This window comes from Aquarana catesbeiana, linkage group LG12 (genome assembly GCF_042186555.1).
Source record: "Aquarana catesbeiana isolate 2022-GZ linkage group LG12, ASM4218655v1, whole genome shotgun sequence".
In the NCBI taxonomy this organism is placed as follows: domain Eukaryota; kingdom Metazoa; phylum Chordata; class Amphibia; order Anura; family Ranidae; genus Aquarana; species Aquarana catesbeiana.
The window spans coordinates 220,489,835-220,506,139 of NC_133335.1; the positions used below are offsets into that span (position 1 = coordinate 220,489,835).

The 16,305-nt window shown below is 47.0% G+C and overlaps 1 protein-coding gene across 1 annotated transcript in view; it reads right to left on the bottom strand.

Moving 5' to 3' along the window:
• ASPSCR1 (ASPSCR1 tether for SLC2A4, UBX domain containing) overlaps positions 1-16,305 on the bottom strand; it is a 110,739-nt gene that overhangs the window by 70,529 nt on the left and 23,905 nt on the right. The window contains exons 8-9 of the mRNA XM_073606711.1: positions 13,478-13,617; positions 9,851-9,932 (exon numbers count right to left, since the gene is read on the bottom strand). Of these exons, the coding sequence (XP_073462812.1) occupies positions 9,851-9,932; positions 13,478-13,617 (222 nt within the window). The remainder of the gene's footprint in view (positions 1-9,850; positions 9,933-13,477; positions 13,618-16,305) is intronic.

Here is a 16,305-nt window from a genome sequence, read left to right on the forward strand (position 1 = left end):
AAAGATCAGCTGCAGAGTGGACCACAGGCAAAAAAGGTTATTAGTCTGCATGCCTTTTTTAAGCAATTGCTCTTTAAGCACTACAGAAAATGTTGGCACTATACACAAGTAAAATAAACACCATAGATAATTCCCCCCACACTGCCCATAAGGAGAAAGGCTAGCGCCATGAAAGCCGCACAGTTTTGTCAAGTCATTGCCGATTTGGCAAATATTTCAAACACGCTGCTTCATGTGTCTTTCCTTGTACCCTGGACGGAGCTCAGAGAGGATGAAGAGAAGGTGAAAGAAGCGATCGCTGTAATGACACATATGTTCTGTTTACCCGGGCCGCTGCTGGAAAGCACAGGTCACACAGAAGTATTCCAAATGGAAAATGGCAGACCTAAATCTGTTTCCCTTCTATAAACAGAGGCTGCTTATTGATATAGGGATCAATAATCCCCCAGGGTAATTACAATTTCTTAGTCATTTCCCCTAAGGGGGGAAAGATATAGGAAACGCCTGTTTTGCATTTGAAGCTGAACTCTAGGTAAATGGCTAAATACAGATAAAATGCACCAGTGAGCTCGGTAACACCGAAAAGGCCAGGATGATCACGCAGTTCTTTACAAGGTTAAGAAAGAATTCTTCACAACAACTAGCCAAGTGCTGAACAGTCTTCAGAAGTTGTCAACGTCTACAAAAGAAAAAACGTTAAAAGAGTAAATGGAGAGGGTTTACCACAAGGTGCAAACCATTGGCAAGCCTCAAGAATAGCTCCTTACTACCATGCGCTCCTTCAGACAGCCCTGGACACTGGCTGCCTCCCATCCTCTATGTTGGAAGCTATTATTGTTGTGGTGCCCAAGGCTGAGAAGGACCCGAAGTTATCCACTCCTTAATGTGGATGTAAAAACTAAAATCAACTAAATTCAGTCATTTTGTCTCTAGATCAGTGGTCATCAACCCTGTCCTCAGGACCCACTAACAGGCCAGGTTTTATGTATTACCTTGCGGAGATGCAGACTACAATACTGCAATCACTGAGCAGCAAATTATATCACCTGTGATGTATTTCAGTTATCTTGCAAACCTGGCCTGTTAGTGGGCCCTGAGGACAGGGTTGATCACCACTGCTCTAGATCATAGAGAACAGTTCGGGTTCATGCCGGGTAGGGGCACGGACATCAATACTCGCGGTCTATTGTCGCAGCATTGCCTATTTCTGACGAGGACTCGGCTTGGGTGGTGGCCTCGCTCGGTGCGGAGAAGGCCTTTGACTCAATGCAATGAGAGATTTTGTGGCAGGCGCTCTGCTGGTTTGGATTCCGTCCCAACTATCTAATGGATCCAACTGCTGTATGCGGTCCCTGTGGCTCGGTTGTAGACCAATGGGATTTTGTCCTCTCCCTTTCCCCTTTCTATCTAAACAAAGGGCAAGTTTACTGTCCTTCAGACTTTAGGGGGGCCGGACTGTGGCCAGTAGGAGTAGAGAATGCCCCAGGGTCTTTGGAACAATGCCTCAGTCTTAGGGGTCAGTGGGGGTAGAAAATGACATATTGCCTATGGTCAGTAGGAGGAGGAATCATGTCCCATCACTGGTAATAGTGGGAGGAATAGCGCCCCATCGTTGGTGTCAGTGGGAGGAATAGCGCCCCATCGTTGGTGTCAGTGGGAGGAATAGCGCCCCATCGTTGGTGTCAGTGGGAGGAATAGCGCCCCATCGTTGGTGTCAGTGGGAGGAATAGCGCCCCATCGTTGGTGTCAGTGGGAGGAATAGCGCCCCATCGTTGGTGTCAGTGGGAGGAATAGCGCCCCATCATTGGTGTCAGTGGGAGGAATAGCGCCCCATCTTCGGTGTTAGTAAGAGGAATAGTGCCCCATCATTGGTCTCAGTGGAAGGAATGATGCCTCATCGTTGGTGTCAGTGGAAGGAATGATGCCTCATAAGTAGGAGGGAAAGTGCCCCCAAGGCTGATAAATACAAGCAAAGAGCTGCATCTTGCCTGAAGGCCATAGTTTGGAGACTACTGATCTAATTGAGATCAGTGGTCTCCAAACTATGTTCCGCGGGCAAGAGACGAAGGGGGCAGGGCCGAGCCCAATATGTAAATAGACACACAGAGCAGCCGCTCTGTGCAAAACCAATACACAGAGCAGGTAAGTATAACATGTTTGTTTAAAATCTGACTATTAGTGCTGCATATTAGTGCTGCCTTATCAGCGAAGGAGAAAAATTACTTATTTAGAAAATTTTATAACAGAAACAAAGAAAAACCTTTTTTTTAATCAAAATTTTTTTTTCATTTGGTTTAGAACAAAATAAAAATCCCAGTGGTGATTAAAAGGAGAAGTCCAGCCTGCGCTTGTTTGGCTGGGCTTCTCCTCTGGGTCACAGGAGTGCAATTCGTTTTGCACTCCTGTGACCCGTTTTCAGCAGAGATCGGTCTGAAGTCCGCTCTCCCTGCTGACGTCACTGCCATCAGTCGAGGCAGCGCGTCATCCCGACTTCCCAAGTCTGGATCCACCAGCTGCCTTGATTGATGGCAGTCTCAGCGCCCAATGAGCGTGGAGAAGCAGAGAGGAGAGACGCTGACTGACAGTCAGCAGATCTCCTCTCTGGGATCTGTGAAAACCGAGCCATCGGCGATGTTCGTGGCTCGGTTCTCAGTGCAGAGACCGTGGGGGATAGATGCAGCATCGGTCTGATGCTGCATCCACCTAGGTAAGTATGAATCAACAAAACTTTGTATGGGTACAGCGTTGCATGACCGCGCAATTGTCATTAAAAGTGCAACAGCACTGAAAGCTGATAATTGGCCTGGGCAAGAAGGGGGTGAAAGTAGGCAAGTGGTTAAAAAGTCAAAGTATTCTTCTGTTCTTATTCAAGTATAACCTTTATCTGCAGGCACGGTTTGAATAAAGACTTGATGTTTTCCTGTTTAAATATGCTGAAAAAGTCCGCATTTTCCACGAGTTAATTTTTTTTTTTTTTTAACATGACTGTAGTTTGGACAGATTAAACCAAGAACAACATGCACAGCAATGAAGGGAAGAGAAGATATGGAGACGGAAAGGAATGGCTCATGAGCCAGAGCATACCACAACATCTGTGAAGCATGGTGGAGGCAGTATTATGGCATGGCCAAGTATTGCTGCCAATGGAAATGGGTCACTAGTGTTTATTGATATTACTGCTGACATAAGCAGCACGATGAATTCGCAGGATTTATCCAAATGATTCAAAACCGATAAGATGCGGCTTCATAGTACAAATAGACAATGACCCAAAACATTCTGTGAAAGCATCCCAAGAAATTGTGAAAGGCAAAGAAGTTATTCATTACTTAATGGCCAAAGCGGTCACCTGACCTCATCCCAAACGAACATGCTATTTACTCGCTGAAAGCAAAATTGAAGGAAGAGAGACCAACAAACAAACAGCTACTGAAGACAGCTGCAGTAAAGGCCTTGCAAAGCACAAGGGTGAAAAACACAGCTTTCAGTGATGTCCATGGGTTCAACATCTCAGACAGACATTGATTTTAAACAGAGTATTGAAACTGATCAGTGGCGGCTGATGCTCAAAATTTTTTTGGGGGGCGGGGGGGGGGGCAAACAAACTGAAAAAAAACAAAAAACATCAATTGCAGCCACTGTGCCATCAAGCGCAGCCACTGTGCCATCAAGCGCAGCCACTGTGCCCATCAAACGCAGCCACTGTGCCCATCAAACGCAGCCACTGTGCCCATCAAACGCAGCCACTGTGCCCATCAAACGCAGCCACTGTGCCCATCAAACGCAGCCACTGTGCCCATCAAATGCAGCCACTGTGCCCATCAAACGCAGCCACTGTGCCATCAAACGCAGCCACTGTGCCCATCAATTGCCGCCAGTGTGCCCATCAATTGCCGCCAGTGTGCCCATCAATAGCAGCTACTGTGCCCCATCAAATGCTGCCAGTGTGCCCATCAATTGCTGCTACTGTGCCCCATCAAATGCTGCCAGTGTGCATCGCCCGGGACACTTACCTGTCTCGCAGCGGGTCAGCGGCGGTGTCCTGCATGCTCCTCAATGTCTTTCCTCTGTCCTATCAGGCGTCCAATCACAGCGCCTGATGTTTCAGCCAATCAGGTGACAGGTAACAGACCCGAGCACCTGATTGGCTGAGAAGCGGTTCAGTGTTAGCAAAGCGAATTCCTTCGCTTTGCTAACACACAGCTGAGTCAGCAGCTAACGCACAGCATTGCGCCCGCTGTTCACCTTTTTGGGCGCCTAGTAGAGCCTACTGCTCTAATCAGGTGCTTCCAAAAAAACACCCTCCACCGCTGTAATTCAGGTGCCCGAAAAGGGGCTGGACACCTGAATAGGGGGTGTCAGCGGCGACCATAGATAGATTCATGCAATGCATGAATCTATCTATGGTTATAGAGCGGTGCCAGGAGAGAGGGGGCGGCGCTCCTGTGCACTTTATGGACGCACCGCCACTGAAACGGATTATATTTATGATTATGTTAGTTGTCCAAATTATTTTTAGCCTATAAAAATGGGGTATAGTTCCTAAACAGCTACACTTCAATCAAACCTTGATCGATTTCAAATACATTGCCAGATTATGAAACCTGCATCACCATCTAAACATTTATGAACCTAGATGCACATGGGAAATGGTTTTACCCATCAAACTATTTGTATTTATGTCCACCCAGTTCTAAGATTTACACAGCTCTGCCACACAGCACAGCCCTGTCTGCCATGGCACAGGACCTTATCTTTCTCCTATGCAGTTTAGAAAATCCTTTCACACGGGGTAGAATCTGCTTTGCCCAGCAGGGGATCTATCTGCTGATCCCCTCCTGACCAGAGCACGTGGATGACAGGTCCATGTCCGCTCCCTTAATGCAAAGTAGACATGGACAGAGCCTGCTCTGCTCTATGGGCGGTCGGATGTAAACAGACCGGCTGTCCATTTACACCCAACTGCCCTCCGTTCCGCCTAGACGGAGGGGAACGGATCTCCTTCCATTTTTTTTTTTTTTTTTTTTAGCGGACCAGATCGAAATGGAGGTAGGAGGGTAAAAACGGGCACAAATCCATTTACACCTGCCGGTCCATAGGAATACATGGACTGTCCGATTAGGTCTGCCTGAAAAACTGACAGCCGGATCTAAATCAGATCCCCTGTGTGAAAGGGGCATTAGGGGTTGATTTACTAAGGCCACTTTCACAATGTAGCTGCTCCGCGCCAGCGGTAAAACGCCGGTAATTTTAGTGGCACTTTTCGGACGCTAGCGGGTCGCTTTTCAGCCGCTAGCGGGTCGCTTTTCAGCCGCTAGCGGGTCGCTTTTAACCCCCTGCTGGGGGCCGAAGAAAGGGTAAAAAAAGCGCCCTTGTTGCGGCCCTGCCTAAGCGCTTTGCAGGAGCTTCAGCAGTGCTGCCCATTCATTTCAATGGGCAGAGCGTTTTGGGCACCACCCAGTGTGAAAAGTCACACTGAAATGAATGGAGAGGCGGTTTTCAGTGGTTAGAGGCCATTTCTAGCGCTAAAACGCCTGAAAAACGCCTCATTGTAAAAGCAGCCAAAAAGTTGAAAGTGCAAAATCTGATACAGCTGTGCATGGTAGCCAATCAGTAACCAACTTCAGCTTGTTCTAATAAGTTTCGACAAAAAAAAAAAAAAAATGGAAGCTGATTGGTTTGCATGCACAGCTGCACCAGATTTTGCACTCTTCAGATTTAGTAAATCAACCACCATGAGTCATGACGGGGTGTATATATATATATATATATATGGAGTTACCACTGTGAAGGGCTGGTAGAGGAACAATCTATGGAGCCGATTTATTAAGATCAAGAGTGACAAACCCAACATTTCCATTGGTCAGACACTTGGGGGAGATTTACTAAAACTGGAGCACTCAGAATCTAGTGCAGCTGTGCATGGCAGCCAATCAGTAACCAACTTCAGCTTGTTCTAATAAGTTTTGACAAAAAAAAAAAAAATAGAAGCGGATTGGTTTCTATGCACAGCTGCACCAGATTTTGCACTCCCCAGTTTTAGTAAATCAGCCCCATACAGTTCTTGTACCTCTTCCAGCCTGTGACATAAGGTTATCTCTCTGTCACTTGGCTCTCACATCCTATCAGCATGTCTCTTTTTAGCACATGAACACAGCATTACAACCAACTTGCTCCTTGTGCTACTTCTTCCTTTCCCAGCCTTGAGCTCTGCTGTAAAAGCTGCATAAGGCTGATACCAATTTAAGTACCTACACTGTTTGCATCGAAAAAAAATATATAAAAAATTTAAAAGTAATTGTAAACCCTTCCATATACCCAGTGAAGCAACTATCCTCAGGTGATACACAGAGATGAAACAAATCCTCCTACATAAGTTGTACCTGTTTATCTACAGCGGTCTTTCCCATATACCGTATTTATAGGCGTATAACACGCACTTTTTTCCCCTTAAAATCAGGGGGAAATCATGGGTGCATGTTATACGCCGATCTCCGCTGTCTGTGAGGGCCGTCAACACTGACCAAGCCGAGCGTACCGTGTACTCGGCTAGGCTCTGCTCTGCTTGCAGTTACGCCTAGTCCCACCTCCTAGCCTTTACGTCCTGCCATTGGACCATTGGTGTTGTGTCCATCATAGGAGCCGGGCCAAGGTGCGGGACAGGGCGTGACTGCGAGCAGAGCCGAGTAGCCGAATACACGAGTACACTCGGCTCGGTCTATGTCGGCGGCAAGAGGAGCCAAGAGGAGCCGAGAAGAGCCGATTATCTCGGCGGCAGTAAATTTAAAACCCAAAACGTGCTGCAATTTTGGGGAAGGCTGCAGATGGACACTGGGGTAGGCTGCAGATGGACACTGGGGTAGGCTGCAGATGGACACTGGGGTAGGCTGCAGATGGACACTGGGGTAGGCTGCAGATGGACACTGGGGTAGGCTGCAGATGGACACTGGGGTAGGCTGCAGATGGACACTGGGGTAGGCTGCAGATGGACACTGGGGTAGGCTGCAGATGGACACTGGGGTAGGCTGCAGATGGACACTGGGGTAGGCTGCAGATGGACACTGGGGTAGGCTGCAGATGGACACTGGGGTAGGCTGCAGATGGACACTGGGGTAGGCTGCAGATGGACACTGGGGTAGGCTGCAGATGGACACTGGGGTAGGCTGCAGATGGACACTGGGGTAGGCTGCAGATGGACACTGGGGTAGGCTGCAGATGGACACTGGGGTAGGCTGCAGATGGACACTGGGGTAGGCTGCAGATGGACACTGGGGTAGGCTGCAGATGGACACTGGGGTAGGCTGCAGATGGACACTGGGGTAGGCTGCAGATGGACACTGGGGTAGGCTGCAGATGGACACTGGGGTAGGCTGCAGATGGACACTGGGGTAGGCTGCAGATGGACACTGGGGTAGGCTGCAGATGGACACTGGGGTAGGCTGCAGATGGACACTGGGGTAGGCTGCAGATGGACACTGGGGTAGGCTGCAGATGGACACTGGGGTAGGCTGCAGATGGACACTGGGGTAGGCTGCAGATGGACACTGGGGTAGGCTGCAGATGGACACTGGGGAAGGCTGCAGATGGACACTGGGGTAGGCTGCAGATGGACACTGGGGTAGGCTGCAGATGGACACTGGGGAAGGCTGCATTGATGGGCACTTAAAATGTAAGTTTTTTTCCTTAAACTTCCCTCCTAAACTTGGGTGCGTGTTATACGCCGATAAATGCGGTATATACTGAATGTGCAGAATTTACACAGGATGTCTTAGCTCTGAAAATCAGGGGGCGGAGAGCTTAGGTTACATCAGTGAGGAGAGCTCTGAAAGCTGATTGGGGGGAAGGGACAGACCCCCTTCACACAGCTCACAGGAACAGAGCGGAGACTGTCACTCTGCTGGAGATCCCTCCCCTGTCACCATTTTTCTCTTGGTGTCAGAAAACTTGTCAGAAGTGACTCATGCTTATAACAGAGGAATGAGGCAATGAACAGATCTAACACTTAGTGGTCTGGAGTGAGACAAGTACACACTATAGAGCAAGATATGCTTTGTTCACATTTAATGTCTGAGGTTTACAACCACTTTAACCATCTCAATACCGAGCACTTTCACTGCCTTCCTGCCCAGGCCAATTTTCAGATTTCAGCGCCATCACACTTTGAATGACAATTGCGCGGTCATGCGACACTGTACCCGAATTAATTTTTTATCATTCTCTTCCCGCAAATAGAGCTTTCTTTTGGCGGTATTTAATCACTGGGTTTTTAAAATTTGAAAAAAAAAAAAGTTTCTTAGTTTCTGTCAGAAAATTTTGTAAAATAAGTAATTTTTCTCCTTCACTAATGTGTGCTGATGAGGCTGCACTGATGGGCACTGATGAGGCGACACTGATACGCAGCACTGATAAGCTGAACTGATTGGGCACTGAAGTAAAGCACTGATGGGCACTGAAGTAAAGCACTGATGGGCACTGATACGCAGCACTGATGAAGCGGCACTGATACGCAGCGCTGATGAGCTGAACTGATGGGCACTGATATGCAGCACTGATGAGGCGGCAATGAAGGGCACTGATAGGTGGCATTGATACACAGCACTGATAAGCTAAACCGATTGGGCACTGAAATAAAGCACTGATACGCAGCACTGAAGGGCACTGATACGCAGCACTGAAATAAAGCACTGATGGGCACTGATACGCAGCACTGTTGGGCACTGACTGGTGTCACTGATGGGTACAGGTTAGCATTACAGACAGGCACAGAGTGGCATCACTGATGGGCACTCTTGGGGCTGCACTGTATTCAGGGCACTGATTATCTCCCCTGTGAGGAGATGCTGCTGATCGGCACAGTCAGTGTGAGGCGAGCAGGGACGATAAGTGGCATCTCCTTGTTTACATGTGATCGGCTGTGATTAGACACAGCTGATCACAAGGGTAAAGAGTCACAGCTCTTTATTGAGATCGGGGTTGCGCCGCTTCCCATGTGACGTTGCCCAGAACGAGAGGGGATCCGGCCGTCATTTGTCTATACGACGGGCGGGAGGCGGTTAAATAAGTATTATTGAACTATGAGCTGCACTTAACAGCCCATTGTGTAAAAATGCTACTGTTCCCTTTAAGAGAGGTTAAGTTGCATATATTTCCCACGGTCTCCCTGTCATTATTACACTTTGGACATCACTAAATATAACATAAAACAATGCATAGCAAACGTTGAATGCAAGACTTGTTAAAAGCTGAACTGTTATTTTTACCATCAACTCATCCCCATACAGATATTCTTCTTGGTTTCACTTGACCCTCTAAGTTAGATTGTAAGCTCCCACGAGCAAGGCCCCCTAACCCTCTTGTCTTGAAATGTACTGTACCTGTACTGTCCTTTATATTGTAAAGCGCTGCTCAAACTGCTGGCACTATATAAATCCTGTATAATAAAAATTATAATAAATTCAACTTTGGCATGTAAAAATTAGATTCATAAGACGTTTAGGATTCTTACATAGCTCTGACTCCTGCACAGAATAATTTTATAACTTGATATGATTGTGCTGTACAGGGTGACAGCAAAGCAAAGTTATATGACAGCTTGAGAGCTGCGAGTTTCCAGAGCTTGTTCTAAAACTGCCTAAAATCAAAAAGACTCCCAAAAGCTAATTTCCTCTGCTGGTGTTGACAGATGAAAGCTGTTATCTGCATTATCCTCCCACACTTGTTCTTTCGGATAATGTATCTAACTAGAGTGTCCTGCCAATTTCCTCACTCATCCTTCAATGCGAGTTTTAGATAAGGAATGTAAATAGCAGGGAGAAATAATCCTTGGATGTGCTAAGTATCGGATTCCTACCTTTGGGTATCTCTCCACTTTTTCCTTCAGCTGTGTTTCCCTTAAAGCTTTAGTCATTAGCGGGGCTTCCTCCAGACGATGTCTGAGAAGAGAACATAGGAAGAGATAAAAACAGCTCACAATGTGCAGTGAAATCAGAGTAAAGCTGGCAATAGATGGAGAGAATTTACAAATGAAAAGTCTTAGGAAAACTCTCAGAACATTCTCAGAGCATTTGTCGTTTTGAAAAGATTTCCTTTGCTTTTAACATTTGATTTTGGAATGAATAGACTTTACTGAATGAAAACCACATACCGTATATACTCGAGTATAAGCCGACCCAAAGCCGAGGCACCTAATTTTATCACAAAAAACTGGGAAAACGTATCGACTCGAGTATAAGCCTAGGGTGAGAAATTCAGCAGCTACCGTAAGTGGAAAAGAGGGTCAACAATGTCCATTTGCCTGCCTCCTCACTGTGCCCATCTGCCTGCCTCCTCACTGTGCCCATATGCCTGCCTCCTCACTGTGCCCATCTGCATGCCTCCCCACTGTGCCCATCTGCATGCCTCCCCACTGTGCCCATCTGCATGCCTCCCCACTGTGCCCATTTGGCTGCTGCCTCACTGTGCCCATATGCCTGCCGCCTCACTGTGCCCATATGCCTGCCGCCTCACTGTGTCCATCTCCCTGTCGCCTCACTGTGTCCATCTCCCTGCCGCCTCACTGTGTCCATCTCCCTGCCGCCTCACTGTGTCCATCTCCCTGCCGCCTCACTGTGTCCATCTCCCTGCCGCCTCACTGTGTCCATCTCCCTGCCGCCTCATGTCTATTAGGCGGCCAGTGTAACAAAGCCCCGCCTCCTCCTCGTCCCTCGTCCGTGACAGAACACTGATTCAGTTCTTCCAAGCAGCGAGTCAGTGTCCCGCCTATCACAAGCGAGGACGACGAGGAGGTGGAGGCGGGGCCTTGTTGCAGTCAGTCTAGTCGACGGCCATGCAGTGTAAAAAAGCCCCGACTCCTCCTCATCCTCGCCTGTGATAGGCGGGACATTGACTCACTGCTTGGAAGAACTGAATCAGTGTTCCTTCACGGACGAGGGACGTGGAGGAGGCGGGGCTTTGTTACGCTGGCCGCCGACTAGACTGACTGCATGTCACAGCGCCGGGAGATCAGGCGCATGAGGCTGCAGATGGACACAGACCCGAGTATAAGCCGAGGGGGGCATTTTCAGCACGAAAAAAAATGTGCTGAAAAACTCGGCTTATACTCGAGTATATACGGTACATTGTTAGACAATTTCCCATCCTGCTCCTTTGAATTTTCTCATCACTGCGGTCGAAAATGAACGTAGATTTGACCCCCACTAATGTTTAGAAAAAGCTAACAACCTTACTTAGAATCTGCCCATCTATGGCCAGCTTAACCATCTCAATACCGGGCACTTTCACCCTCTTCCTGCCCAGGCCAATCTGCAGCTTTCAGTATTTTTGCACTTTGACAATTGAGCGGTCATGCAACGCTGTACCCATATGAAATGTTTATAATGTTTCACACAAAAAGAACTTTCCACTGGTTTTTTATTTTTTGCTAAACAAACGAAAAAAGACCGAAAATTTAGAGGCGAAAAAAAAAAAAACTTTTCTAAGTTTCTGTTATAAAATTTTGCAAATAAGTCATTTTAATCCTTCACTGATGTGCGCGGATGGCGCTGCACTAATGAGGCTGCACTGATGATCAGTTCCCCGATTATCTGTGTACATGTCCCCTATCACACTATCAGGTTACTGTATCTCCTCACGCTGTGACAGCGCCTGAGGAAAGGAATGCCGATAATCAGCAAGTGTGTTTACATGTGATCAGCTGTGATTGGACACAGCTGATCGCATAGTAAAGGGCCGCTGTAATTGACTCTTTACCACAATCTGTAATCAGCTGTGTCCAAATGACACATCAATCACAGAGTGCGCTGGATGCGAGCCCTGGGGGGGGGGGGGGGCATGGTTCTGGAAGACGTCCATGGACGCCCTCCCGGAACAACAGAACCACGCTGTAACTGTCTTTCGCCTATAGCTCCAATCGATAATACACCTGACCTATTTACGGTTTGTTTGGTCTCTACGGTTGTGAAACAAAATGTTTTTAAAATGTCTTGCTCCATTATCACAATTCACTCTGTAACTGATAACGAACACAATTCTTTTTTGTAAACTGTACTCATACCTTCTGCAATAAAAAGAGTTTAAAAGAAAAAAAAAAAAGCAGCCCACAGATGAATACATTTTTTAATTCAACCAGCAGCTAAATGAAAAAAAACGACTTCATTCCCCCATCCACACACTTGATGTGGATGGGTGAATCCTCCCAGTCGTCAGAATACATTGATCAGCGTTGCATCCTATAGCCTGCAGCGACGATCGAGCTGGGAAAATCCGATGGGGTGATTGTACAGAAGTGGATTGGTAGGTCCACTTCTGTACAACCAAAAGTACTCATACATGGATCTATTCGTCTTGTCCCTGCTGAACTGGTCGAATTTCGATCCATGTAAAGGTCAACTTAAGCAGTTTCAGTGCAGGAGAAGAGCCTGTACAACCGTGAAAGACCAAAGGTAAGGCTGGAGTTCAGATTCAAAAGTGAAGAATCCTAACTATATTCATAAAAAAATATGCTCCCTCCCCCCTCCTACCTACCCTGCATAAAAAAAAAAAAAAAAAAAAAGGGGGAAGAGGAGAAAGATGTGTCCACTTACCTATTCTTTTATCCGCTCCGATTCAGTCACGTGACCCTGCAGCTCTGTGTAAGGAGAAGCTCAGCAATGGCTCTCAATTCCAGGAGTCGTTACGTCAACCATAATATCCCAGCCGTTGGCGATGCTCCTTCCTCTCCCCTGCAGCAGCTGCTTACTGACACAGGGGAGCTGGAGCTGCAGGATCACATGACCAAGCTGAAGAAGATTTAAAAAAAGATAAGTACAGAGATCTTTTTTATACAGGTTCGGAAGGATAAGTAGTAGGAGGAGGAGGAGGGAGGGAATATTTTTAGGAATAGATACATAGTTAGGCTTTTCTTCCACTTTAAAGTGGAGCTCCACCCAAAAGGGTGAAGTCCTGCTTATTTGCCTCTCTCCCCCCCCCCCCCCACCCATTGCCACATTCGGCACCTTTCGGGGGGGTTTACTTCACTTTGTCGCGGCGGACTCATCTGGAAGTTCGGCTCCCCTCCTCCTTCCCCCACCGTCGGGCCATTCAAAAGCATGCGCAGTAGGGAACCGGCTGTGAAGCCGCAAGGCTTTTACTGCCGGTTTCCTTTAGCCGAAATGGTGGCGGCAGCACCAAAGAGCCGATTGAAAAATCTCATCTCTGGATCCCTGGACAGATAAGTGCCCTAACATTAAAAGTCAGCAGCTACAGTATTTGTAGCTGCTGACTTATTTTTGATCTAGGAGCTCTTGAGCAGCCAAGGTGACCTTATGCTTTAAAAGGACTCTCTGGCTCCGAGATCGGATTACTAGGCTCCTGGATTCTACATTATTTTGTCCACCTCTGCATTACTTCATCAATCAGATACAAAATGCTTACGCACCCATCCCACAGAACACATGTACTGGGGAAAAAAAAAACGGATCTGCAAAGCAAGTCTTTTTACCTTACATTTTTGAGTTCAGCAAACCTTCTTCTCACATCATCTACTGTGACCTCAAAAAAATCATCAGGTAGATCCTTATTATTGGCACGTACGTTCTGCTCCAAATCCAGGTGGCACACAATGGGCTCTCTGTCTAGAGACTGCAAGGCAAAACATCAAAATGGATTTAAATGTTGGGCCAGAAAGTACCTGCGCTTAGGATATTTCAAAGGTTTTACAGATGGCCTTACACTGAGGGGATTGGATTGTTTTGACCTTAACAATTAGAACTATGATGCTACATTCATTTACATCTACTATTTAGAGCATTTTAAGTCATGTCCTCAGTGCTGCAAACAACACTTCACCAACAGCAGTGCCCAGGTGGAGATCTGCCTTTCTAGTGAAGATTGCAAAACCTCCTCCCTCCCCATCAGCTCAAAGCAGAGGACTATTAACCCTGCAGGCTCTGCTTGTGTAGTATAATCACTACACGGGCAGAAAGAGGGATGTGAGCGGTCTGACAGCTCACATCTCGTACAACAAGGTCATCATTCCTGTGGCAGTTTTCTATACAAAAAACTGCAGTATTTCCTTAAATCTGTAAGGGGAAGTTACACTGGACCCCCTCCAAATCCCGCCCCCCCCCCGATCCCACTGTACCAGGGTCTGGTGATCCCCCGCTGTCAGCCATTGGGACGCCGCTTCCCCGGTCTGGGGATTTTAAATCCCTGTACATAATCTCCTATCCGTACCTCTCAGCCTGTATGCATAGGAGGCATTCTAACTGGTAAGCATGGACGGCGCTGACCAATTAGACCTTACAGATTTTCTGTAAAGGTGAATTTACCCTTTAAAAAAGGACAGACCTGCGCTACTTTCTATTTCACTTTGAAATAGAGTCTGGCAAGGGTGGCGCAGATACACCTGAAGTAGGTCTATCTGCTCTGTTAATGTGGCACACGCCACTCCTGACAGTTTCCTGCACCCCTTATGCCGCGTACACACGAGCGGACTTTACGGCAGACTTTGTCCGGCGTACTTTTCGACAAACTTTTACGACGGACTTTCCGAATGAACAGACTTGCCTACACACAATCAACCAAAGTCCGAAGGATTCGTATATGATGACGTACGACCGGACTAAAACAAGGAAGTTCATAGCCAGTAGCCAATAGCTGCCCTAGGGTCGGTTTTTGTCCGTCGGACTAGCATACAGACGAGCGGACTTTTCGACCGGATTCAAGTCCATCGGACAGATTTGAAACACGTTTCATTTCTAGGTCCCCTGTATCCTCAATATCCTTAGTCCTCAATGAACAGTTACAGTAGAGTAGCTAAAGGCCAATGATCCCATTAGAAAGTCTTAGAGCGATCCCTCACATTCTACACATGCAATCCAGTTCAAATACTTAACAGAGGCTCTGTTGCCAGACCATTTAAACCACAATCTTCCCATAACATTAAATGTGCATATAACATATTTTTTGCATGTTGTTTACCTGTAAAATCCTCCCCTGAGACTGCTGCTGGGCATGACAATCTTGGATATGATGTCAACAGCCCCCCGTAGCCTCAGAGCTGTCACTCTGATGTTTCAGAGCATTCCTCTACCGCTCCTCCCCATATATTAGGTTATGTATAGCGGTGTGGGGAATGGCGGAGGAGCTGGGCCAGCACAGAGATTACTTAGAAACTCACAAAAGAGGAGAGGGTTTTGAAATGCAAAAGGGCTTCCCGCCCCCGCCTTCTGTCCCCGTTAGAAGTTCTAAATGCCGGGAGGTAGGCATTCCGATTTAGTGACTGCTGTGATTGGCTGTCACAGCGGTCACATGATCAGAAAGCTCCCGATCACAGGTAGGTATCAGGAGCTTTCCGATACTCGCTAGCAGCTGTGCTGGGAGTGCACTCTCAGCACAGAAATTTTTACATTTGGGATGCATATATGCGGCCAATCGGTGTTAAAGCCCACCTGCCGAGAAGCTGCATATATGCGTATGGCCAATGGGAAGAAGTTAAAACATCTGCATCTGAAATGTGCTCAGCTGTTAAAATGGAAGTTTAGCCAAAAACTAAATCTAACTATCAAAAACGAATCTAGCGCTGTAAAGAAAACAATGCTAAACATACTCTTTCTGAAGCCGATCCCGTCTCCAGCAGCGGATGCTGTGTGCAGGAGAGAACCGATGACAGCTGGGAGATGCCTGGGAAGTGACATCACCCATAGAGTTACTATGGGGCTTCCGTTGTCGGCTGCCTCTCCTGCACACCTCCCACACACTAAAGCCGCCGCTGACAGCTCCGCGTGGGACCGGAGCTGGCTGCAGAACAGTATAGTGATTTCTTCTTTACAGGGCTAGATAGATTAGGCTTAGAATGTGGGTGGGAGTAGTTTTAGAGTTAGGTTTTGGCTGAACTTCTACTTTAAGTCCTGTTGTGGGATGACAACACACAGGATTGTTGTGGGCTGAGGTAGTGTCAGCCCTCCCAGTTGTCTTTAGCTAAACTATTCAACCACTCCCACTCTCGGATCTTTATAATATAACGGCTAATCATTCTGTAGTCCCTGATAAGAGTTAAAAAGATAAATAGACTATTTAATACAGGAAGTATGCTGAGAACACAGGTTGGCTCTGACATTCTGACAAGGTCATCAGGTATTTTTTTAGTTTTGGGCTCATCATTTAGATAAAAAAAATGCTTCCAATGGTATGCAATGCAAATAAAATTATTGAATTGAATAAAAATTGCAGGGCAAAGATCCTCAATTCAATTGGGTTAGTGAGCTCTCAATCCATTTCAAATTAGAAAAGAAAAAGAGACATTCACTATTAGGTTGTACATAGTCT